This window comes from Chiloscyllium punctatum, chromosome 9, assembly GCF_047496795.1.
Source record: "Chiloscyllium punctatum isolate Juve2018m chromosome 9, sChiPun1.3, whole genome shotgun sequence".
Classification (NCBI taxonomy): Eukaryota; Metazoa; Chordata; class Chondrichthyes; order Orectolobiformes; family Hemiscylliidae; genus Chiloscyllium; species Chiloscyllium punctatum.
In genome coordinates this window covers 10,639,869-10,663,976 of record NC_092747.1, presented here as the reverse complement: position 1 = coordinate 10,663,976, position 24,108 = coordinate 10,639,869, and the positions used below count along the sequence as shown (strand labels likewise).

Sequence of the window (24,108 nt, the reverse complement as noted above, 5' to 3'; positions counted from 1 at the left end):
TCAGCTGATGAATCAGCACTCCTTGATGTTGAATAACACTTGGAGGAATCACTGAGGCTGGCAAGGAACAGGATGTCCAATGAGTGGGGAACTTCAATGTGACTAAAAGTGACTCAGCAGCAACACTACCAACCAAGCTGCTGGACTGGATCAGGTAGTGAGGGCACCAACAAGAGGAGAAAACATAGTTTACCACTCTGCACCAGTCTGCCTGCTGCAGATGCATCTCTCAGTGACACCACACAGTCCCTGTTAAGATGAAATCCCACTTTCACTTGAGAATATGTCCAACATGTTGTGTGACACTATCAAGGTTCTAAATGGGATAGGCTTCGAACAACTTGAGCAACTCAAAATTGAACATCCATGAGGTGATGTGAGCCAACAACAGTAGAAGAATTGTACCCAAACACAATCTGCAAACACATGACTGGTGTAACTCCCAGTCTATCATTACTGTTAAGCAAGGGATCAACACTGTTTCAATGAAGAATGTAGGAAGGTATGACAGGAGCAGCACCAGGCATACATAAAAATAAGGCCATAGCCTGGTGAAGCTACAAAACGAAACTACTTGCATGCCAAACAGCACAAGCAATAGACAGAGCTGAACAATTCCACAACTAACAGGTCAGATCTATGTTCTGCAGTACGGCTACATCTAGTCATGAATGGTGGTGAACAGTGAGCAATTCACGGGAGGAGAGTCCACGAACATTCCCCATGTGCCTGATTGCAAATCCAAAAAAATTCAAGAAGCTCAGCACAATCCAGGCCAGAGCAGCCCAATTGATTGGTGCTGCATTCACAAACATTCACTCCCTTCACCAATGATGCACCATGGCAGCAGTGTGTACTAGCTACAAGCTGTACTGCAGAAATTCACCAAGGTTCCTTAGACAGCACCTTCCAAACCCACGACCATTTCCATCTCGAAGGACAAGGGCAGTAGATACATGGGAACACCACCCCCTGCAAGTTCCCCTCTGAGCCACTCACCATCCTGACTTGGAAATATATCGCCGTTCCTTCACTGGCACGGGGTCAAAATCCACAGGGGCCCTGAACTGTTCAGTTTTCCAACTGTGCTCTGACTAGTGCTTTGTATTGTTTTAGCAAAATCTCTCTCCATTTATATTCATTCCCTTTGAAATAAAGGAGGAGAAAGTGAGGACTGCAGATGCTAGAGATCAGAATCAAAATAAAGGCCAATATTGTATTTGCCCTCTCTGCTACCTGCTGAACGTGGATGCTGGGTTTTTGTGATTCAGGAAAGTCCCCAGTGGATCTTCTTAACCAGGAATCTAACTGGTGAGACAAGATCTCTCCAGAACCAAGACACCCATATATTTCCTTTTTTCACCACCACCCAAGAGATTAAAAGTCTGCCTTTTAAGAGTGGGGTATCAGATCACATGATGTGGTGTGCAAATCAGGGTCTCCCAGTCCCTAACCTCGGTCTGGGGATAGCAGCTTCAGAAAAGCATTAGAAAGTTCAGAGCGAGCTAAGTTCGAAAACAATCAGTATTTATGAAGCCTTGAGCTGTTTGTGAGAAGGGTGTGACAGGACCATAGACTGATTGGAATGCAAATACTGAAATTCTCGGTTAGTTTATTTTCATGTATGCATCTGTTACTCAGTTGGACATGTTCAAACTTGCTAATGTGTTTCCTTAATTGTAGGTTCCTTTGAGTCTCTAATAAGTCGTTGGGTTGTTCTATAATTGGCTGTTTTTTTTATCATGAGCTGTTGTACTATTGCAGATATTTTGAAATCGAAGGCCCTTGTGCAGTGGTAGTGTCAATACTTCTGAGCCAGGAGGCCAGGGTGTGTAATAGCTTCTCTGAACAGGTTGATTAGAAAATATCTCAAAGTTTTGATTGCCAATTCACTGATCTAGGCTAATTCTGAGCACTCTAGTCATGCAGTGATAGTGTCTCTATCTCTAAGCCAGAGGGCCGAGGTTCAAGTCTCACATTCTACAGAGATGTGTCTGAACTGGTTGATTTTTAAAAAAAATGACATTCAAACTGATGATGCAGTGGTAATGTCCCTATGTCTGAACCAGGAGGTCCATGATTATGGCCTACTCCAGTGGTATGTAATAACATGCGGTGCAAGTTGAAAATACCAATTAAAGCAAAGTTATCTGTTCAGAGATGTTGTTACATACTTCCGGAGCAGAGGGTACTTGAACCCTGGTCTCAAGTTAGGAATACTACCACTGTGCCAAGGAGCCCTGCCCTGAGCTATTGTATATTTTAAGACCCAATAAATCTGAGCTGAACAGCAAAAGCTCAATTTTGAGCAAATAAAAGACCAATGTGAAATTTACTTTCTGAAGGAATTCATTTTGGAGTTAAATAAAAAGAAGAAACTCAGCAGGTCTGCCAGCAGCTGTGGAGAGAGAAACAATGGAACAAGTCCAGTATGGCTTCCCCGGAACTGAAGGAGGCTAGAAATTGATGAGTGTAATGATGGGAAACATTTTTCATAGTTCCATCCTAAGCCAGTTGCAGTGTTCCAACGATGTTCAAGTGAAGCTGGAGGATTTGCAACCTTATTTTCTGCTTAGGAAGTCCTTTACAGACTTTGAGATTCAACATTGGATTCAATGACATCAGAGTATGAACATTGATCTGCATTTTGATTGTAACTTGACTCACCCCTCTCTGTGTTTTGTCAGTGTCTTGTTGAATTTGCTCTCAGCAGAGTCAGGAGTGTGGTGCTTTTGCCTGAAACGTCGATTTTCCTGCTCCTCAGACGCTGCCTCACCTGCTGTTCTTTTCCAGCACCACTCTAATCTTGACCCTAATCTCCAGCATCTGCAGTCTTCACTTTCGCCTCATGGATTTTCAATCAAGAGTGTGTTGCTGGAAAAGTACAGCAGGTCAAGCAGCATCCGAGGAGCAGGAAAATCGACATTTCGGGCCAGAGCCTTTCATCAGCAGAGTTGAGCTAGTTTCTCATAGTCAAGCCTGTTATTATCACCTATTATGCATCTTAATCTCTCTTCTACCAACATTAGCACTCTCTTTGACTTTTGCTTGGGCACTGTTGCTACCTGTTCCACTTGCTCCTCCTCCCATTTTGTCAACAGCAAACAGTATCCCCATTATTTTCTAGCCCCTTCAGTTTCAAAGAAAAGCCATTAGACTCCAAATGTTACCTCTGTTTCTCTCTGCACAGATGCTGACTAACCAGCTGAGTTTCTCCAGCGTTCTCAGTATTTGTTTCCAGCTTCGAGTATCTGCAGGCTTTTGCTTTTTTTTGATTTTGGTGTCACTTAAGTTTTGAGGTGCAGTTTTCTTTTTATTCTCCTCTAATTAATATTTCATTGAAGTGACTGGGGGTTCGAAAGCTAAGTTTTGAACTAATGGGAAATTCTAGCTAAAATTATCAATGTTCCCAAAGTAGGCGCAGAGGGATGGCCATTCAAGTTCCTGTTGAATACAGTGTGAGGCGCTTATGACAGTTTTCCCACTGAGACCACATTTTGAGGCTTGAAAGTTGTCCCAGCTCTCTAAATGAGACATGACAGAGGAAGGATTGGGCAGCACGGTGACTCAGTGGCTTGCTCTGCTGCCTCACGGAGCCAGGGACCCAGGTTCAATTCCATCCTCAAGTGACTGGCTGTGTAGAGTATACACCTTCTCCTCATATATGTGTGGCTTTCCTCTCGGTGCTCCAGTTTCCTCCCACAGTTCAAAGATATGCAGGTTAGGTGGATTAGTCATGGGAAATACAGGGTTATAGGGATAGGGTAGGGAGCTGAGGTTGGGTCTAGGTGGGATGCTCTTCGGAGGCTCAATATGGACTTAATAGGCCGAGAGACCTGCTTCCACACTGTAGAGATTCTATGATTTCTGGAAACATGCTGGAGGAAGGAGGCCTCTGAAGCGAAGAATCTGAGTATCCAATTCACTGTTGGCTGCACTGTGTAACGTCAGGTCATTCAGTGATTCTTAAACAGTTTAGTTCAGGACATGGGGCTAGAATAAACAGGGAGAAGTGCGTCATCATAGAAACAGTAAAGGGAACCAGAAGCTGAGATCCACAGCACTGGATGGAAACTGAAACTGAACATTGCAGTTTGATGGTAACTTGGCCAAGGTGGGGGATAAAAGGAACAGTGACTCGTTTATTTCCTCCAACTTCTGCTTTGAAAATACAACACAAGCTACTGATGTACGATTACTTTCACTCAAATTGTGTAACTCCAAGTTGTGACCAACATTTCAGATACAGAAAAACATTTCCAAAGTGTAATTTATACAAAATAGGACTGTTTAGTGCACAAGGATGTGACAGTGATATGTATAACCAACACTACATTGCTACCTTCTTACCAAATTTCATAGCGACCTCCAGAAAAATGGCATCGTACAAGTGCTATAGGCTATTTTATCCATAAACAACGTCAGTAGTTTTTCTGATATTAAACTAGAGTATTTGAGTGTTTCTTCTTTTAATTTTTATACTTTTGTTTTAAGACTTTGTCCTCTGTTGCAGAACACCCTACATAGACAGCCTGGCAAAGGACGGAATAACACTGACCCAGCACATAGCTGCAGCCGCATTATGTACCCCAAGCAGAGCTGCTGTTCTGACCGGCCGGTATCCAATCAGGTCAGGTAGGTGTGCTCTCGACTAAAGCAACTTAAGGAAGGGAATTGCAGAATAACAGAATGCGCAATGATTGCAGTATTGTTGCCAGAGTGAGGTATTTCATGGTACAGTTGGGTTTCTCCCTGAGCATTTGCTGCAATTTACTCGAAGTGAGAGCGAAACGAGCACAGTGAGGGCCTGGCGAAATCTGAGAGCTTGGTGAACTACTGTACCAATAGTCCATCTTCTTCAACCCATGAGATTAAAGAGCAAAAATGAAACTGATGAATAACAGAAATGGTAAGAGAAATTAGAGTCGAATCTCTACAAAGAAAACAAAAACTGAGAAGGTTTAGATTACAACCAGATCCAGATGGACTCCGAATGAGTTGATTCAATCCTGATATAACCCACCTGGAGTTATGAAGGTAGAGACCTCCTTCACACCGGCAGTCTCAGAAATCTGCCAGTAGTCCTTGAGTAAACCTCTCTTGGTAATGTAGACTGCTTTGCATACCCTATCCACGTAATCTTTCAGCCAGGATATTGGGTTGATGCCTACTCTAGTCGTTGCGTTAACTTTGCAGTAGTCAATGCAGAGCTTTGTGGAGCCATCCGGCACAACTGGAATTACTGCTGCTAAACCAGCGTGTAACTGACCTCCTCCCCTACCTTAGCTGGCATTTCTTTGCCTAGCCAATAGAAGAGAAGGTGCAAAACTTGACCTACTCTTGGAAAGTAAGACAGGGCAGATGACTGAGGTGTCAGTAGCGGAGCAGTTGGGACCAGCGACCATAATTCTATTAGTTTTCAAATAGTGGTGGAAAAGAATAGACCAGATTTAAAAGTTGAAATTCCAAATTGGAGGAGGACCAATTTTGATGGTATTAGGCAAAAACCTTTGAAAGATTATTGGGGTAGATGTTCACAAGTAAAGGGACGGCTAGAAAATGGGAAGCTTTCAGAAATGAGATAACGAGAGTCCAGAGACAATTCCTGTTGGGGTGAAAGGCAAGGCTGGTAGGTGTAGGGAATGACGAGAGTAATTGAGATTTTGGTCAAGAATAAGAAGGAAACACATGTCAGGTATAGACAGCAGAGATCGAGTGAATGTCAAGAAGAATATAAAGGCAATAGGAGTATACTAAAGACAGAAATCAGGGGGCAAAAAGAGGACATGAGATAACTTTGGCAAATGGGGTTAAGGAGAATCTAAAGGGATTCTGCAAATACATTAAGAACAAACGAGTAATTAGAGAGAGAGAATAGGGCCCCTCAAAGATCAGCAAGGCAGCCTAAGTGTGGAACTGCAGGAGATGGGGGAGATACTAAACAAGTATTTTTCATCAGTGTTTACTGTGGAGAAGGACATGGAAGATATAGAATGTGGGAGTATTGATGGTTACATCTTTAAAAATGTCTATATTACAGAGGAGGAGCTGCTGGATGTCTTAAAATGCATAAAAGTGGATAAATCCCCAGGACTTGATGAGGTGTACCCTAGAACTCTGTGGGAAGCTAGAGAAGTGATTGCCGGGCCCCTTGCTGAGATATTTGTATCATCGATAGTCACAGGTGAGGTGCTGGAAGATTGGAGGTTGGCAAACGTGGTGCCACTGTTTAAGAAAGGTGGTAAGGATATACCAGGGAACTATAGACCAGTGAGCCTGACATCGATAGTGGGAAAGTTGTTGAAGGGAATCCTGAGGGACAGGATTTACATGTATTTGGAAAGTCAACATTGCTTTGTGCGTGGGAAATCATGTCTCACAAACTTGATTGAGTTTTTTGAAGATGTAACGAAGAGGATTGATGAGGGCAGCGCGGTGGACATGATCCATATGGACTTCAGTTAGGCTTCTCATGGTAAACTGTTTAGCAAGGTTTGATCTCATGGAGTACAGGAAGAATTAGTCATTTGGATACAGAACTGGCTCGAAGGTAGAAAACAGAGGGTGAGGGTGGAGAGTTGCCTTTCAGACTGGAGGCCTGTGACCAGTGGAGTGCCACAAGAAATGGTGCGGGGTCCACTGCTTTTCATCATTTATATAAATGATTTGGATGTGAACACGGGAGGTTTAGGTAGTAAGTTTGCAGCTAACACCAAAATTGGAGGTGTAGTGGACAGCAGAGAAGGTTACCTCAGATATCTTGATCAGATGGGTCAATGGGCTGAGAAGTGGCAGATGGAGTTTAATTTAGATAAACATGAGGTGCTGCATTTTGGAAAAGCAAATCAGAGCAGGATTTATACACTTAATGGTAAGGTCCTGGGGGAATAGTGCTGAACAAAGAGACCTTGGAATACAGGTTCACATTCCTTGAAAGTGGAGTCACAGGCAGATAGGATAGTGAAGAAGGTATTTGGTGTGCTTTCCTTTATTGGTCAGAGCATTGAGTATAAAAGTTTAGAGGTAATGTTGCAGCCATACCTCCTAGGTAGGTAACTTTTGGAATATTGTGTGCAAATTCTGGTCTCCCACCTATCGTAAGAATGTTGTGAAACTTGAAAGGGTTCGGAAAAGATCTACAAGGATGTTGCCAGGGTTGGACAATTTGAGACTTAGGGAGAAGCTGAATAGGGTGGGGCAGTTTTCCCTGGAGCATTGGAGGCTGAGGGGCGACCTTATAGAGGTGTATAAAATCATGAGGGGCGTGGATAGGGTAAATAGTCAAGGTCCTTTCCTTGGGGTGTGGGAGTCCAGAACTAGTGGACATAGGTTTAGGGTGAGAGGAAAAAGATGTAAAAGAGACCTGAGGAGCAACTTTTCTATGCAGAGGGTGGTACGTGTATGGAATGAGCTGCTAGAGGAAGTGGTGGAGGCTGGGACAATTGCAACATTTACAAGTCATCTGGATGGGTATATGATTAGGAAGGGTTTGGAGGGTTATTGGCCAAGATCTGGGAAATGGGACTAGATTAGGTTAGGACATCTGGGAGGCATGGACGGTTTGGACCGAAGGGTATGTTTCCCTCCTGTACATCTCTATAACTCTAAATATTGCATCATGAGAGGGGCTTCTCCAACATCCATGTCATGAAGTGCTTGTCTCTCCACAAGCCCTTGAGTGTAGTGAGTGGTATTGTTAATCACTGTTCTGCACCTAGGGGAGCAATGAAGCATCTCGGTTGCTCATATTTCAGTACATATTTCAGGTCGTCAAGGGTTCCACATGGGCCTCACCCCTATCTACCTCCAGTTCATCCCTACTGCTACCCTCATCCTCTATATTGTCGGCAGTGAGACTGTCCGAGTCCAGCCTGTCCCCTTCTCAGTGGTGGTGTTGCTTTTATCATTTCAGCATGACAGAGCTTTTGCTATTTTCCCCAATCAAATAATTCGTGTCTCCAAGCTTATTTGCTCCTCAGTTCAGGGAATTGGGATCACTCATCAAATCTCTCTCTGACCTGATCCTTCATCTCCTCCCAAACCTTGGCTAGCTTTTCTTTGACTGGCCAAAAGGAGTGTTTCCCTATAGAATGGGCGAAATTAAGGGAGTGGCCAAATACATGGCAATGCATTATAATGTGGATAATTATGAGGTCATCCACTTTGGTAGCAAAAATGGGCAGGCAGGTTATTATCTGAAAGGCAATACATTGTGAAAGGGGAAGATGCAACAAGACCTGGGTGTCCTTGCACACCAGTGGCTACAAGTAGACATAGAGGTTCAGCAGGTGGTGAAGAAAGCAAATGGTATATTAGGAGCATTGGAACAGGAGTAGAGTAGAGTTGAAAAATGTGGTGCTGGAAAAACACAGCAGGCCAGGCAGCATCCGAGGAGCAGGAGAATCGGCGTTTCAGGAACAAGCCCTTCTTCTGGAAAGAATCTTCTTTCCTGAAGAAGGGCTTATGCACGAAACGTCGATTCTCCTGCTCCTCGGATGCTGCCTGGCCTGCTGTGTTTTTCCAGCACCACATTTTTCAACTCTGGTCTCTAGCATCTGCAGTCCTCACTTTCTGCACAGGAGTAGACTATCCAACCCTTCGAGCCTATTCCACCATTCAATGAGATTATAGCTGATAATGGCCTACAAAGCAAGAGATTCAAGTACAAGTGTAGGGACGACTTGCTGCATTGTACAAAGTCAAAAAATGTGGTGCTGGAAAAGCACAACATATCAAGTAACATCTAAGGAGCAGGAGAGTTGACATCCTGATGAAGAGCTTATGCTTGAAACGTTGACTGTCCTGCTCCTCGGACGCTGCCTGACCTGCTGTGCTTTTCCAGCACCACACCTTTTGACACTGATCTCCAGCATCTGCAGTCCTCACCTTCTCCCTGCATTGGTGAGACCAGCATTGCAATATTGTACGCAATTTTGGTCTCCGCATTTGAAGAAGGATCTTTTGGATATTGAGGGAGTGCAAAGAAGGTTTATTAGACTGATTCCTCTTCCTGCTTCATCACTTAATTCAAAGCCACTTAAAGCTCACCTCTCTGGTCACCTATCCTGTTGCCCAGTATATCTCTGTTGACTAAGTTTCAATTTTTGTCTGATTATACTGCTGTGAAATGTCTTGGGATGCTTTTCTACATTTAATATATTTATTAGATCCAAATTATCATTGGAAATGGAGTTGGGTGTACATCTTATGCTGTTGCTCCCTATCAGCCTTATCTTCCATGTAGATATTAAATTAAGTCAGCCCTGGGGTGATAGTACTGCAGCACTTATTTTGGGATCATTTGGCTGCTTCATGTTTGTGTATATTAATGAGTACTCTGACCATTGCTCACAATGTAGTTTGATTGCCAATGATAGCTTGGAGGATAGCATGTTGAATAGGTCCAGGAATCTGCTCAGTGTATAGGTGTTTTTTTGCTATCTGACATCTCAGTGAGAGGCTGTGAATAACTCAGGTGCTTTAATCAAAATCAACCCGAAAGATATTTATATTATCTGGCTGGCAGAACATTATTGGCAGTGGTTCGCAGTCAAATTTAAGATCCAACCTGCACTGCTATGCCAATTGTTGTGAAATAACAAGAACACTGGCCAATGTTTCTTCTTCTCTCTCTCTCTCTATCTCTCTCTCTCTGTCTCTCTCTCTCCCCCCCCCCTCTTTTTCTCTCTCCCTCTTTCTCTTTCCCTCTTTCTCTTTCCCTCTCTCTCTCACTCCCTCTCTTTCTCTCTCTCTCTCTCTTTTGTCATTCGCCTTTTCTCACAACATGTTGAGCTCAACTGTTTGGGATGGCCAACTGTCCATGGACGATTGAACCTAGTGTGCTTTCGCTCACCTTATGCAAGCGGGCATTCACTGAACCATGAGATCAGTTTGCCCTCAGTCATGCTCATTCTCTTGTTCACACGATCTGAATTGGCAAGTGTTCTGTTCAGCTGTTTTGAGAGCCTGTCTATCTGCAACATAAAAGTTTGCAAAATTCATTTGCATTCAGTGTTTTATGTGAATGTTCTGTGCCATCAGTTATCATTAGCCTTTGCTGGGCTAGCAATTACAACCTTGGCCAGATTCAGTCATCGGACAATTACTTTAAATGGAACTTTTTATTTCTGTCCTATAATTATCATTAACAGCTGTTTTTTTTAAACACATTATTTTCCATGAAATCTGTATTTAATACAAGCGCCTCATAATGTGCAGCCAGTAATTATTCCCTCTAACCTATAATTTTCCCTGTACCTTCTAAAAAAGGAAACATGAATAATTCATATAGCACCTGATTTGCCTCTCAACTATCAAACATGCAGCAGGGTAGGTTTTGACTTTGTTAAATGGCGTAAAATAAATAAATTAGCAATGACCATCTCCAATACAAGATTAACTAACCACCACCTCTTGACATTCAGGAGTGTTACCATCACTGAATTATCCACTATCAACATCCTGAGGTTTATCATTAACTAGAAACTCGACAGAACTCAACATAGAGTATCAACAGGAGTAGGTTAGAGAGGAATACTGCAGTGAGTAACTCACCTCCTAACTCTGTCCGCTATCTCCAAGGCACAAGTCAAAAGTGTGATGGAAATATTTCACTGTTCCTTCACTGTCGCTGGGTCAAAACCCTGGAATTCCCTCCATTAGGGCATTGTGGGTCTACTTACAGCATATGGACTGCAGCGATTCAGGAAGGCAGCTTCACCATCACTTCAGGGATAACTGTGGATGGGCAATAAATACTGGCCAGCACCAATTTGACATCTCTTGTCATTTTGTTTTACTTCAGTCCGATCTCTGAAGTTGGTTGGAAACATTTTTGGATCTATTAAGTGCAGTCAATGACATTTCTCATCCATAATCATCTTGGGAGGTACCGAAACTATTTTAATGGGTTTAACGTGCCTTGGTTTAACACCACCAGTCAATTCATTTTCAAGAATGGAATGCTGCATGTGAGATTTATCCTAAATGAACTTTTCAAGTTACAAAATAAGAGTCAAAATTCACGTGAGGAATTGGACAATTTGATTTAATTCGCACTCTGTTCAATACACAATTCAGCGGATGTAAGACTCTGAGAGATTCTCAAATACTTAATTTTCCAATGACCCTGAAAATTTACCCTCCAATTGGAAAAGACTTCCCCTGAGAGGAGTCTTTTTGCCTGCTCTTCAAAGGTTTGCGCAAGTTATTTGCTTCAATATTGTGTTAAAGTGGATAATGACTCTCTTATAGTAATAGGTGGTATTTAATGCCTAACTTAATTGTGCCTAGATATTTTACATGCTTTCCGTCTACTAATCCGAGACCTATCCAATTCACACACCATACAGAATCAAATGATAAAGGAGTCGGCTATTTGAACATTTGATCTGCTCTGTCATTCAATAGGATCATGGCTGATCATCATCTGCTTCGTCACCAAATCCCCCATTATTTTTATCTCCCAACAATGTATCCAATTCAGTCTTCAATCTGCTCAACATGTGAGCATCCACAGCCCACTGGGTGGCAAACTCCAAAAATTCACACCTCTTGGAGTAAAGAAATATTTCTGCACCTCAGTCCTAAATGGCCAACCTCTTATTCTGAGTCTGTGACGCCATGTTCTAGACTCCTGAGCTGGGGTAGACATTTTGTCAGCATTTATCCTTTTCTGCCCATTAAGAATTTTAAGTTCCAATCAGATTACCTTTCATTGTTCTGAAATACAGAAAACATGGGCTGAGTCTACTTACTTTATTCTTAGGACAACTCTCCCACCATGAACCAGTACAAAGAATGTTCATTGTAATCCCGATAGAGGAAGTAAGTCTTCCCTTGGGTAAGGAGATCAAAGATGTAAACAACACTCTAAGTGTCCTCACCAATGCCCTCTATGATTGTTGTATGACTTCATTATGCCTATACTCAAATCACTTCGTAACAAAATATCATATACAATTTGACTTTCTAATTGCTTGTTGTACTTGCATGTTAACTTTCTGTGACACATGTATCAGGATGCCAAAGTCTTTGTGAATGCATATTTTCCCATTCTTTAGTACAGGTATACAATCCTTTATCCAAAATTCCAAAATCCGAAAAGCTCCGAAATCCGAAGTTTCTTTTGTGAAGTGTTTTTCTGCATAACAATGTTGTTTGGCATGTGAACAGGGGACCCAACTCCTCACCCACATGACCCTCATCACTCAGATGTGTCATGGCGGTGCAGCCCAGCACGGGCAGGCATCAATTGCGTCTCAGTGCTCGTACTAGTCACACGGGTGTCTGCTGCTCGGTAAGATTTTTTTAAATTTCACTGTGAAAATGTCATTTATTCTGAAATACAAAAAATTCCGAAATACGAAAAACAACTGGTCCCAAGGATTTCAGATAAAGGATTGTATACCTGTAATTCAAAAATATTCTTTCTTTTTAATTTTCTGCCAAACTGATAACTTCACACTCCAAGGTTTTACATTCTATCTGCTCCTTTTTGCTCCCTCACCAATGTATATCCTTCTGGGTGCCCTCCTCACTGCTTGCTTTTGCACTTAACTTTCTATGTGAGTAAACTTGAATATGTTACAGTCAATACGTTCATCAAGTCATTAATGAAGATTAGAAAAGCTGAAGACCAAGTACAGATCTCTTGTGGTATGCCACTAGTTATAGCTAAATCCTTTCAAAGGATTGCTCAGTCAGTCACGTCTGCTCTCAAATCTGTGCTGATCAATAAAATTGATTCTAATCCTTGGACCTTCTGGCTGATCCTCCTCCATGGGTTAGTTGATCCTGTTCAGAATAATAGTGAAGTGATAAAAGTTGATCTATGCATAGCTTCACTAACACAGTTCAAGCTTGTAAAAATCAGTCAGTATTCCCACTCTTGTATCGCTATCCAGGAAATGTGTTTGATGGCATTGACACAACAGGGGTAACCTCATTGACCACCCTGTAGTCAAATAGCACTTGTAAGTGATCACTTGCATAGAGTAACTGGAAACCTTTCACTAGAACTGGGGAATGAACAATAATTTAAACCTTGTTCACCTAACTGGTTTTATTACCTAACCAGTAATAAACTGGTTTATACATTGGTGTACTTCAATACCTCAGACTTTTTTGTGTGTTTAATGCTCCTGTCATTATAATTTGGTGTATCATTCAATGTACTGCTTTGAAGATGCATAGTTATATTTGTTCAATCGGCACACATCTTTAAAAGTGAAGGACAAAATCTGTTTTCTTCCTTTTAGGAATGACCACCTTCCAAAGAATAGGTGTCTACATTTTCGCAGCTGGGTCAGGTGGACTTCCTACAAATGAGACAACCTTTGTCAAGCTGTTGAAAGAGCAAGGTTATTCCACTGGACTTGTTGGTAAGAGATAAGGGTCTTAGTAATCATGCCTTCAACCTTCCAGGTTCTTTCTTTTTGGTAGCTCTCCTGTTTATTTCCACCCCTCTACCTCATTTAACTACCGGTTTGCCTATTCCAGTAATTTCTTCAGATGACAGTCAGTGCTGGAAACATTGAGGTCTGCGCGTTCTATTAACGGACTCTTAAAATGATAACTGCTCTTTATCCAGTATGTTTTTCTTAGATTCCCTACAGTGTGGAAACAGGCCCTTCAGCCCAACATGTCCACACCAACCCTCCAAAGAGGGACACACTCAGACCAATTCCTTTACATTTACCCCTGCACCTAACACTATGGACAATTTACCATGGCCAATTCACCTGACCTGCACATCTTTGGACTGTGGGAGGAAACTCATGCAGACACAGGGAGAATGTGCAAACTCTACACAGACAGCTGCCGAAGGCGGAATTGAACCCAGGTCCCTAGCACTGTGAGGCAGCAGTGCTAACCACTGAGCCACTGTGCCACCCCATGCTATTGCCATTAAATTGTCTTATACAATGTTACACAATATTACTCCTCCCACCATGAAACCTTTGAACAGCATATAATAATGAAATGGGGTGGCACGGTGGTTCAGTGGTTAGCATTGCTGCCTCACAGCAGCAGCGTCCCAGGTTCGATTCCAGCCTCGGGCGACTGTCTACGTGGAGTTTGCACATCCTCCCCGTGTCTGCGTGGGTTTCCTCTGGGTGCCCACAGTCCAAAGATGTGCAGGTCAGGTGAATTGGCCATGCTAAATTGCTAGGAAAAAGTGAGGACTGGAGATCAGAGCTGAAAAATGTGTTGTTGGAAAAGGAGCAGGAGGAAGGGCTTATGCCCGAAATGTCAATTCTCCTGCTCCTTACCTGCTGTGCTTTTCCAGTGTGGACTGGTTGGGCTGAAGGGCCTGTTTCCACACTGTAGGTAATCTAATTTAAAAAAGATTGTGTATATATATATATATCTATATATATACCTCTTGATGGTATGTATGGACAATTACAAACAAAAACAGGCACTGCTGGAAAAGTTCAACAGGTCTGGCAGCACTGTCAAGGAAAATCAGAATTAACATTTCGAGTCTGGTGAGAAAGTGTCACCGGACCCGAAACGTTAACTCTGATTTCTGTTCGCAGATGTTGCCAGACCAGTTGAGCTTTTCCAACAATTTCAGTTTTTTGTTTCTGATTTACAGCATCCGCGGTTCTTTTGGTTTCGATGTATGAGCAACTATTCTGTTTTAACTCTCGGTGCCAATAGAAATGCCTCATCAATGTCCAAGGCATTAAATTGTTCTGCTTTGGGGCAGGATTTATTTGTTGAAGAAACTTTATGCTAAATTCAAGAAATGCTTGCCCAGTTACCCCTCTCAGGATGAAATTGTATTGATTGCAGAAGTCCTGGAGAAGATGGCAAGCTTAATGAGCCAACTTTCACGTTGTGTTTCTTTTCCTAATTAATCAAAAATACTTTGATTAAACACATGATCTATTGAGTCCAGTTTTGTTCTAGGATCTGACGAGGCAAGTGTTACCATCAGCTAGGATCATTAATAAAAATTGATTTGATTAGCCACAAATGTTTTGATTAATCAAATCAGTTTTTTTTAATGATCCTAGCTGATGGTAACACCCAACTAGTCAGATCCTAGAACAAAACTGGCCTCGATAGATCACATGTTTAATCTTTGCAGTTGGTTAGTGTGTGGTTAGTCACCACAAATATTCACATTAGGCTTCGGATGTCCTTTAACAGCATAAAGGTTTTGCGCACAAGAAAAAAATATACAACAGTTAGATCTTAACAAACAGCAAAACAAATATTCAACCTGTTTCCAAACATGGCTCTTCTACAGACACTCAATTCCAGAGAAATGTTACTCCTATGTCATCTCTATCTCAACCAACTCCTCCCAGTTTCCTGTCCTTGGACTGCAGATAGAACTCTGTGATTCCTTTCTAAGTCTGCTTTCACAATTTTGACTCCCTAAACTTTTTCAATTCTAATAACTTGAAGACGTCTGTCCAAGCTCTCAGATTTTGGAAGTTCTGAACACTAACAATGCTTCAGCTGGGTTGAATGGTTCCCGGGAACTAAAATTCACCAGTTAGGAAAAACTTGACTCCCTTCTGAACTGCACTCCTCGTTCCTCTAAACTGAGACCTTGAACTTTCTGTCCTGAAGTCTAAACCAAACACTGATGGCATTTCTGACCTGTTGTACACTCAGCAATATAAAATTTCTATTTGTTACCACTGCAACATTTCTCCCAGACACTGGACTGCACTTGACAACTTGGTTTTGACGTCATTGGCCATTGTTTCAAATGACATTCCGAAGTGTGGGGAGAAAAAAATACCTTCACAGAGCTGACCCACATCCATTGGCCTCTATTTGAAAATTCATATCCCGAGATACAATATACACCTTTTATCCCACTGCATGTGAATCCCACAGAATTTACAGCACACAAAATGGCCACTCAGCTAAGCCAATTCACACAGGAGATTGCTCCTCAGAAACCTCATCCCAACCCTTTTCAGTTAGTCCGACCAGAATGCCATTCCACAGACGCAAAGTCCTGCAGATACTAGAAATTTGAAGTAAAAACAAAATGGTAGAAATACTCAATAGATCTGGCAAGGTAAAAACAATGACTGCAGATGCTGGAAACCAGATTCTGGATTAGTGGTGCTGGAAGAGCACAGCAGTTCAGGCAGCATCCGAGGAGTAAAGAACTTTGCCATTCTTGGTGAGCTGTGTTTCAAATGACAATAGGGATGAACAGAGAAGATGCAGAGAAACTACTTCCTTCAATGAGGGAACTTAAAACAAGGGGGTAGAGGGGGGCACGATCTTAAACATGGACATTCAAAAGAGAAATTAGATGGCACTTTTTTTATGCAAAGCACAGAGGAAATTTGGAATACTGTGCCCTGAAAGTACTCCTGAAGGCTCAGCTGGAACTCTGACATCTAAAGTTGATGCATTCTTGGTGGATAAGCAACTCGAAGAATCTCAGTGAAAAGGTTGAAGTGTGTATTAGCTCTGATCTCATCCAATGGTAGAGGGGGCTTAGGAGGTTCTGCAGCTCCCTCTTGTTCTCTATGTAGCAGCTGTGGCTCATTTGACAGGATTCTCACCTCCATGTCTACCCCCAGCGTATAATTCAAGCTGACAGTCCAATGTGAGGGAGGCATGTACTGCAATGTCAAACCAAGACCCTGACCCACAGCCATATTTCACAGATGGTTATGAAATTCCTGCATGGTGACCTGGTCAATGTTTATCTCTTAACCAACATCGCAAAACACAGATTACTGGAGGCAGTCATCATCCCATTATCCCATTGATAATGGAAGCTGCCAAATAGGATCGTGCAAGTTGGCTGCTGGGTTACCCGGAAAATGCACAACAGAAATGTGGAGGTTGCTTAGCGAACACTTGCTGAGTAGTGCTGGATCGGTTTGTCCCACCAAGGCAACGAAGGGATAGTAGGGTGAAGGAACCTTGGGTGACAAGGGATGTAGAACATCTAATCAAGGGGAAGAAGGAAGCTTACTTGAGGTTGAAGAGGCAAGGATCAGACAAGGTTCGAGAGGGTTACAAGGTAGCCAGGAAGGAACTGAATAATGGACTTTGGAGAGTGAGAAGGGGGCATGAGAAAGCTTTAGCAAGGAGGATTAAGGAAAACCCTCAGGCATTCAACGCTTATGTGAGGAACAAGAGGATGGCCAGAGTGAGGGTGGGGGCCGATCAGGGATAGTGGAGGGAACGTGCCTGGAATCAGAGGAGGTAGGTCCTTAATGAATACTTTGTTTCAGTATTCACTACTGAGACCGACCTTAACGCCCTGAGCCAGACGGGATATACCCAAGGTTACTACAGGAAGTGAGGGAAGAGATTGCTGTGTCTTTAGTGATGATCTTTGTGTCCTCACAAAGATTGGAAGATGGCATCTGATATTCCCTTGTTCAAGAACGGGAGCAGGAATAATCCTGGGAATTACAGACCAGTCAGTCTTATGTCTGTGGTGGGCAAATTATTGGAGACAATTCTGAGAGACAGGATTCATGATTACTTGGAAAACCATAGTTTGACTCGAGATAGTCAGCATGGCTTTGTGAGAGGCAAATCATCCCTCACAAGCCATATTGAATCCTTTGACGATGTGACAAAACACATTAATGAAGGTCGAGCAGTGAATGTGGTGTACGTGGATTTTAGCAAGGCGTTTGATAAGATTTCCCATGGTAGGCTCATTCAGAAGGTAAGGAGGCATGGGATACAGGGAAATTTGGTTGTCTTGACACAGAATTGGCTGGCCCATAGAAGACAACAGGGGGTAGTAGATGGAAAGTCTTCAGCCTGGAGCTCGGTGACCAGTAATGTTCCACAAGGATCTGTTCTGGACCTCTGCTCTTTGTGATTTTTATAAATGACTTGGATGAGGAAGTGAAAGGGTGGGTTAATAGGTTTGGTGGAGTTTGTGGATAGTGTGGAGGGCTGTTGTAGGTCGCAATGGGACATTGACAGGATGCAGAACTGGGCTGCGAAGTGGCAGATGGAGTTCAACCTGGAAAAGTGTGAAGTGATTCATTTTGGAAGGTCGAATTTGAATGCAGGTTACAGGATTGAAGGCAGGACTCTTGGCAGTGTGGAGGAACAGAGGGATCTTGGAGTCCATGTCCATAGATCCCTCAAAGTTGATAAGGTTGTTAAGAAGGCATTTGGTCTGTTGGCTTTCATTAGCAGAGAGATTGAGTTTAAGAGCTGCGAGGTTATGTTGCTGCACTCAAGCCCTGGTTAGACCACACTTGGAATATTGTGTTCAGTTCTGGTTGCCTTATAGGAAGAATATGGAAGCTTTAGAGAGGGTGCAGGGGCTATTTACCAGGATGCTGCCTGGACGGGGGGCATTTCTTAACAAGAAAGATTGAGGGAGTTAAAGCTTTTTCCATTGGAGCGAAAAGAAATGAGAGGTGACTTGGTAGAGGTGTACAAGATGATGAGAGGTGTAGATAGAGTGGATAGACAGAGACTTTTTCCCAGAGCAGAAATAGCTATCATGAAGGGGTATAATTTTAAGGTGATTTGAGGAAGATTTTCACACAGAGAGTGGTGGGTGCTTGGAATGCACTGCCAGCGGTGGTAGTAGAGTCAGATACATTAGGGACATTTAAGTGTTTAGATTAGAGTGGTTCTGGAAAAGCACAGCAGGGCAGGCAGCATCCGAGGAGCAGGAAAATTGACATTTTGGGCAAAAGGACTTCATCAGGAATGGAGGCAGGGAGCCTCCAGGGTGGAGAGATAAATGGGGGGGAGGCTTTTTAAGGGACTCTTGGATGATAGTAAAATGAAGGGAATGTAGGTTAGTTTGATCTTAGAGTAGGATAAAAGATCGGCGCAATATCAAGGGCTGTACTGTTCTATGTTCTGACACTGCAACAGTGACCCTGGGTGGAATTTGCTCGTTTGTAATTTGAGGGCAAAGCTCTGATTTCATCAGTTAAGGCTTGTGGATAACTTTCTCAAGAATCTGTTTTTTTTCCATTTTGTGTTAGTTCAGTCATCTCACTCCCGTTCCTCTTGCCTGAACAGCACGGGGGTGAATTCTGCCCTCCATTTCAAAAATTCTGCCCTCCCTTTGTTGTAGTAGATTTTGAGATGTTCTGAGGTTACAAAAGGCGCTACATAAATACGAGTCTGCTCTTTATGTCCTGCTCTCTTGTCTTTCAGGGAAGTGGCACCTTGGTTTAAACTGTGAATCGAGCGAGGATCATTGTCACCACCCACTCCGCCATGGCTTTGACTACTTCTACGGTCTTCCATTGACCAACCTACGTAACTGCAAGCCCGATGGAGGCAGTGTCATCAGTGTGGGGGCTCGGAGTACCGTGCGCGGCGTGGTCCAGGTTGCAACTCTATCCCTCTTCACGCTGCTGCTGCTGGATTTCTGTCAGCTCATGAGGGCGCCTTGGAGAGCTCTGGGTTTCATCTTTCTGGCTGTCGCTCTGTTACTTGCTGTTGTATTGCTCTTCTTCTCCCAATTTCACAACCTCAACTGCATCCTGATGAGGAACTGGACAGTCATCCAGCAGCCCTTTTCATGTGAGAACCTGACGCAGAGAATGACCAACGAAGCCACAAGTTTCATTGAACGGTAGGAGATATGTTCCGACCTGCGTCATTATCCTTGATACGTTTTGTCTTATTTCAGTGTAAGTGTTGCATCAGAATTGATAGGGTCCTGAAAGAGTAGATTTTACATGGTGAGATTACACAAATTTGCCTCCGGTTCCCTTTCTTTTCGCAGTTTGAAGGGTGATTGAATTGTGTCAAAAAACAGGACTTATTCAATAGTGCAGACACAGTAAAACTGTTTCATAGAATCCCTACAGTGTGAAAGCAGGCCATTTAGCCCATCGAATCTGCACCGACCCTCTGAAGAGTATCCCACCCAGACCCCTACTCTATCCCTACATTTCCCATGGCTAATCCATGGCACATCCTTGGATATGATGGCTCAGTGGTTAATACTGCTGCCTCACAGCTCCAGAGACCAAGGTTCAATTCCAACCTCGGGCGACTGTGTGTGGGGTTTGCACAGTCTCTCAGTGTCTGCGTGGGTTTCATCCGGGCGCTCCAGTTTCCTCCCACACTCCAAAGATGTGCAGGTTAGGTGCATTTGCCATGGTATATTGCCCATAGTGTACAGGGGTGTCTAGGTTAGGTGCATTAGTCAGGGGAAATGGAGAGTAATAGGGTAGGGGAATGGGTTTGGATGGGATACTCTTCGGAGGGTCAGTGTGGACTTGTTGGGCCAAATGGCCAGTTTCCACACTGTAGAGATTCTCTGATTCTCTTCTCTGACCCTGGGCAATTTAGCATGGCCAATCCACCTAACCTGCACATCTTTGGATTGTGGGAGGAAACCAGAGCACCCAGAGGAAACTCACACAGACAAGGGGAGAATATGCAAACTCTACACAGACAGTCGCCCGAGGCTGGAATTGAACCTGGGTCTAACCACTGAGCCACCATCCTGCCCATCTCTTCTCTCAGCTCCTCCACCCATAGAAACGGCTTCTCCACTCACTCAGAAATGCACCCGATTATTTATCCCTTCGATTCTGTTGGGATAAAATCATATAAACTGTAGGCAGCCAGGTTATTTGTTGGACCAGATGTTTATAGGAACATCTGAGTCAGCAACAGAGGAATCAGTAAGCCCTCTGCCATTCAGTAAGATCATGAGTGGTCTGATTTTCACCTTAACTCTGCATTTCTCTATATCCTCAATAATCTTTCATCCCTTCGGGGAGAATCTATCTACCTCTGTGTTAAAAATATTTAAAAGACTCTGCATCCACTATCTTTTGAGGAAGGGAATTTCAGCCCTCAGAGAAAAAAAAATTTTTCCTCATCTCTTTTCACTCAGATAATGAGGGTGCAAATTGCCTTGTGCAGTTTCCAAGGATAGTTCCTGAATAACCATCAGGAGCTTGTGTTCGGAACTCCAGTCTTGAATACTCCAAAGCCCTCTTGCCTCACTTTCAATCTTGGAATCCATGAACTGGAGTTCACACAATTGGAGACTCTGGCATAGTGACGATGTCGGCAAACTAATCATCCAGAGTCCAACATGTTCTAGGGACATGGACCCCAATCCAGGCATGGCAGATGGTGAAATTTGAGTTAACCTGGAGTATTTTTTTTAAATTGCTTGTCTAATATTGACCGTGTAACTGCTGTCAATTATTGTAAATATCCTTCTGGTTCAGTGTCATTTTGGAAAGGAAATCTGCTGTCCTTCTCTGGTTTTGCCAACATCTGACTCTAGACCCACAGTAATGTGATTAACTCTGAGCTGCTCTCCTAAATGGCCTAGATGGTCACTCATCTCATGATGGGCAATACATTGTGGGCCAATCCATAGTGCCCACATCCCATGAACGAATTTAAAAATCCCACAGTATGTCCCACATTCATCATCCCTATGATGATTTCAGTTCAAAACACTCAGTTTGATATTCAAAATGCATGATGGTCTCAGCTCTCCCTGTCTCTATGACCTCTCCAGTCCCACACCTCAGACCTCTGACCTCTTCCAGTTCTGCTTCTTGCATGCCCGAGGGTTTTCAGTGGCGCACCATTACAGCTGTTCCTGCTGTTGTGTGGTCCTGAACTCGGCAATTTCTTTCCTAACTCTCTCTGGCTATCCACCTCCCTCCTTTTAGACCTCTCCGGTCAAATGTTTAGGAATCTGTCGTCATGTATGACTCAATGACAAATTTTATTTGATTACTTGACATGTTATTAAATTGTAGGGACTATAAATATATAGTTGTGATCTGTGATATGCATTTTTTGCTTATCTGGAATAAGTTGAAGCCCCAGTCATTTTATGAATGACACCTTTCTATATTACTTAGGATCAACTGCACAGAAACAGGCCATTTAGTCCAACCTTGGCTTATATCTCCTCTCAGCTTTCCTCATCAAAATCTCTCATGTGTGACCTATTTCTCCTTCTTGTGCTAGTCTAGCCCTATCCTTAAACATACCTATTCACTTTAACCATTCCCTACACAGGATGTGAATGGTTAACTCCAGCCATATTTAGTGGATTGTTATTGTCAGGCAAAGTCCCTGTTTATCTACTTCAAGGCTAGTCACTTCAGAAATTTCACAATTAAATGAATCATTTCTGAAATCTGACTCTGAACTGTATGGCACTAAGACCAAGGCTTACAAGGCTACAGTCCAAGTGCTAGAAGTGGGATTAGAGTAGGTAGGTGGTTGGTTTTGACTGGCACAGATTCAATGGTCTGTAGACCTCTATAACTCGATAATGTTCCTTAAACTCCACAGGGCAAATTTGACATGAGGTCCAGCTTAAAGCTAGTTTGTCACATCTGTTACATTTATCTGGCTTTTATCTGAAATTCTATAACCAACAATCAATAAATTGTCAACTCCTGTCTTCAATGCTTCCTCTCTTGCCAAACAATCTCACATTCTCTGGGTTTAAAAGCATCAAATAATGGATGTAACAGGTCTAAAAAGATAGGTTAACTTTTGGAGATCACACAAGAGCATTTTACTCTAAAAATTTGCAACATCCACAGTGAATTAAGGATTTTACTGCAGTGAAAACGCGATCTGTTTGAACTTAACACTAAGTTCTGCTTTCCTTGATGTGACTCAGGCTCACTAGTCCTGGGAAAGAGAGCATTGTGTGCAACTCACAAGGTGCTTGAGTAAAACATTTTCAAAACTGCATCCATCTTGATTTCAAAAAGTGCATAAAGGGAAATAAAATGATGTGGTCATTATAACAGCAAGATTGCACAAACTTGGCTTTTGTTCTGTTTCAGTTGAGAAGTTTTCAATGGTGATCAGATTGAGTTGAAAGCAAAGTTTCTTCACTAGGGCAGGCACAGCAAAACCGTTTTGTCTCCTGGCTCCCCCATTTGGACGAATGGAACACCCACTGATTTGGAAACGTATCCAATTGTTCACCCCCTTTTTCATACCAGCAAGTCAGAAATTGCCATGAGATGCAAGTCTCACCCAACACTTTGAAAGGTCTATGAAGTCACTGCTTCTGCAAAAATCTAGTTCGATATCATCATAGTTATCCTCTTTATTCTTGCACTCAAATTTTTTTATCTGGCTATCACTTTATTTTCTTCTTTAGGCTTTTCAGGTTTCATTCTCTATTTATACTCATTTCCCATTTTGCACTTATTTTCTATCTCTGTTGCTGTCTTGCATATCTCTCTCTCACTGGCATGTCTCTCCCTTGCCCAACACTCTGGCTTCCTTATTTTTATCACACTGGCAAAAGTTACCACTTTCCATTTTCTATTCTCCACAAGTAGTGATCCATGGGGCAGACAAATTATCTGCTTACACATGTTTCCATGACTAGTTTTGTTTTTCCCTGGGGCAGTTCTGTAGCCTGTCGCTAGAGGTTGTGGTTTGAGGGTTGCCATTCTGCATCCAGCTTGCCTGACCAGGAGAATCTCTCACACTTACTGCTTACCGTTGATGTAGAGTTCACAGCTTGATCATCTACCTGCTTGAGCACACTACAGATAAACCATGATGTGGAGATGCCGGTATTGGACTGGGATGGGCAAGGTCAGAGGTCACACGACACCAGGTTATAGTCTAACTTCATCCGACTAAAGAGCAGCGCTCCAAAATCTTGTGATTTTAGATAATCCTGTTCTACTATTATCTGGTATCGTGTGACTTCTGACCTTACAAAGCTGAGAGTATAGAAGCAGGATTAAGCTAATCAGATCTAAAGCCTTTCAACTAGACCATAACCGATCATCTATCATGTTTCTCCAGTACCCCACATGTTTTGATTTTATTAGTAACTAGAACCCATCAATTAGAAATTCTGCAACCTAAAACCAAGTACCAACTCCTGTCTCCAATAATTCCCTTCTTCCCAAACTTCCACATTCTCCAGAAGGTGAATGCACTTGCCTCAGCCATTGAATCATGGAGAGAGACTCTAAACCAAAGCTGAAAGCTCAGTGGTAGGGGGTAGACTGTGAGATTTTTCCTCTTCTCTTCCTCATCACCCTCCCACCTCTGTAATCTCTTCCAATGTTTAATTCTACATAAAAAAATAGCTAAAGTCACCACAGAGACCTTAAGGCTGTTCTGTCAGAGAGAGGC

General features: G+C 42.7%; 1 protein-coding gene across 7 annotated transcripts in view; it reads left to right on the top strand.

Moving 5' to 3' along the window:
* The window catches only part of LOC140481140 (steryl-sulfatase-like), a 65,351-nt gene that overhangs the window by 11,391 nt on the left and 29,852 nt on the right, over window positions 1-24,108 (top strand). For all 7 annotated transcript variants that reach the window (XM_072576880.1, XM_072576886.1, XM_072576885.1 and 4 more), the window contains exons 3-5: window positions 4,514-4,635; window positions 13,260-13,382; window positions 19,147-19,570. In XM_072576880.1, coding sequence (XP_072432981.1) covers window positions 4,514-4,635; window positions 13,260-13,382; window positions 19,147-19,570 — 669 coding nt within the window. The remainder of the gene's footprint in view (window positions 1-4,513; window positions 4,636-13,259; window positions 13,383-19,146; window positions 19,571-24,108) is intronic.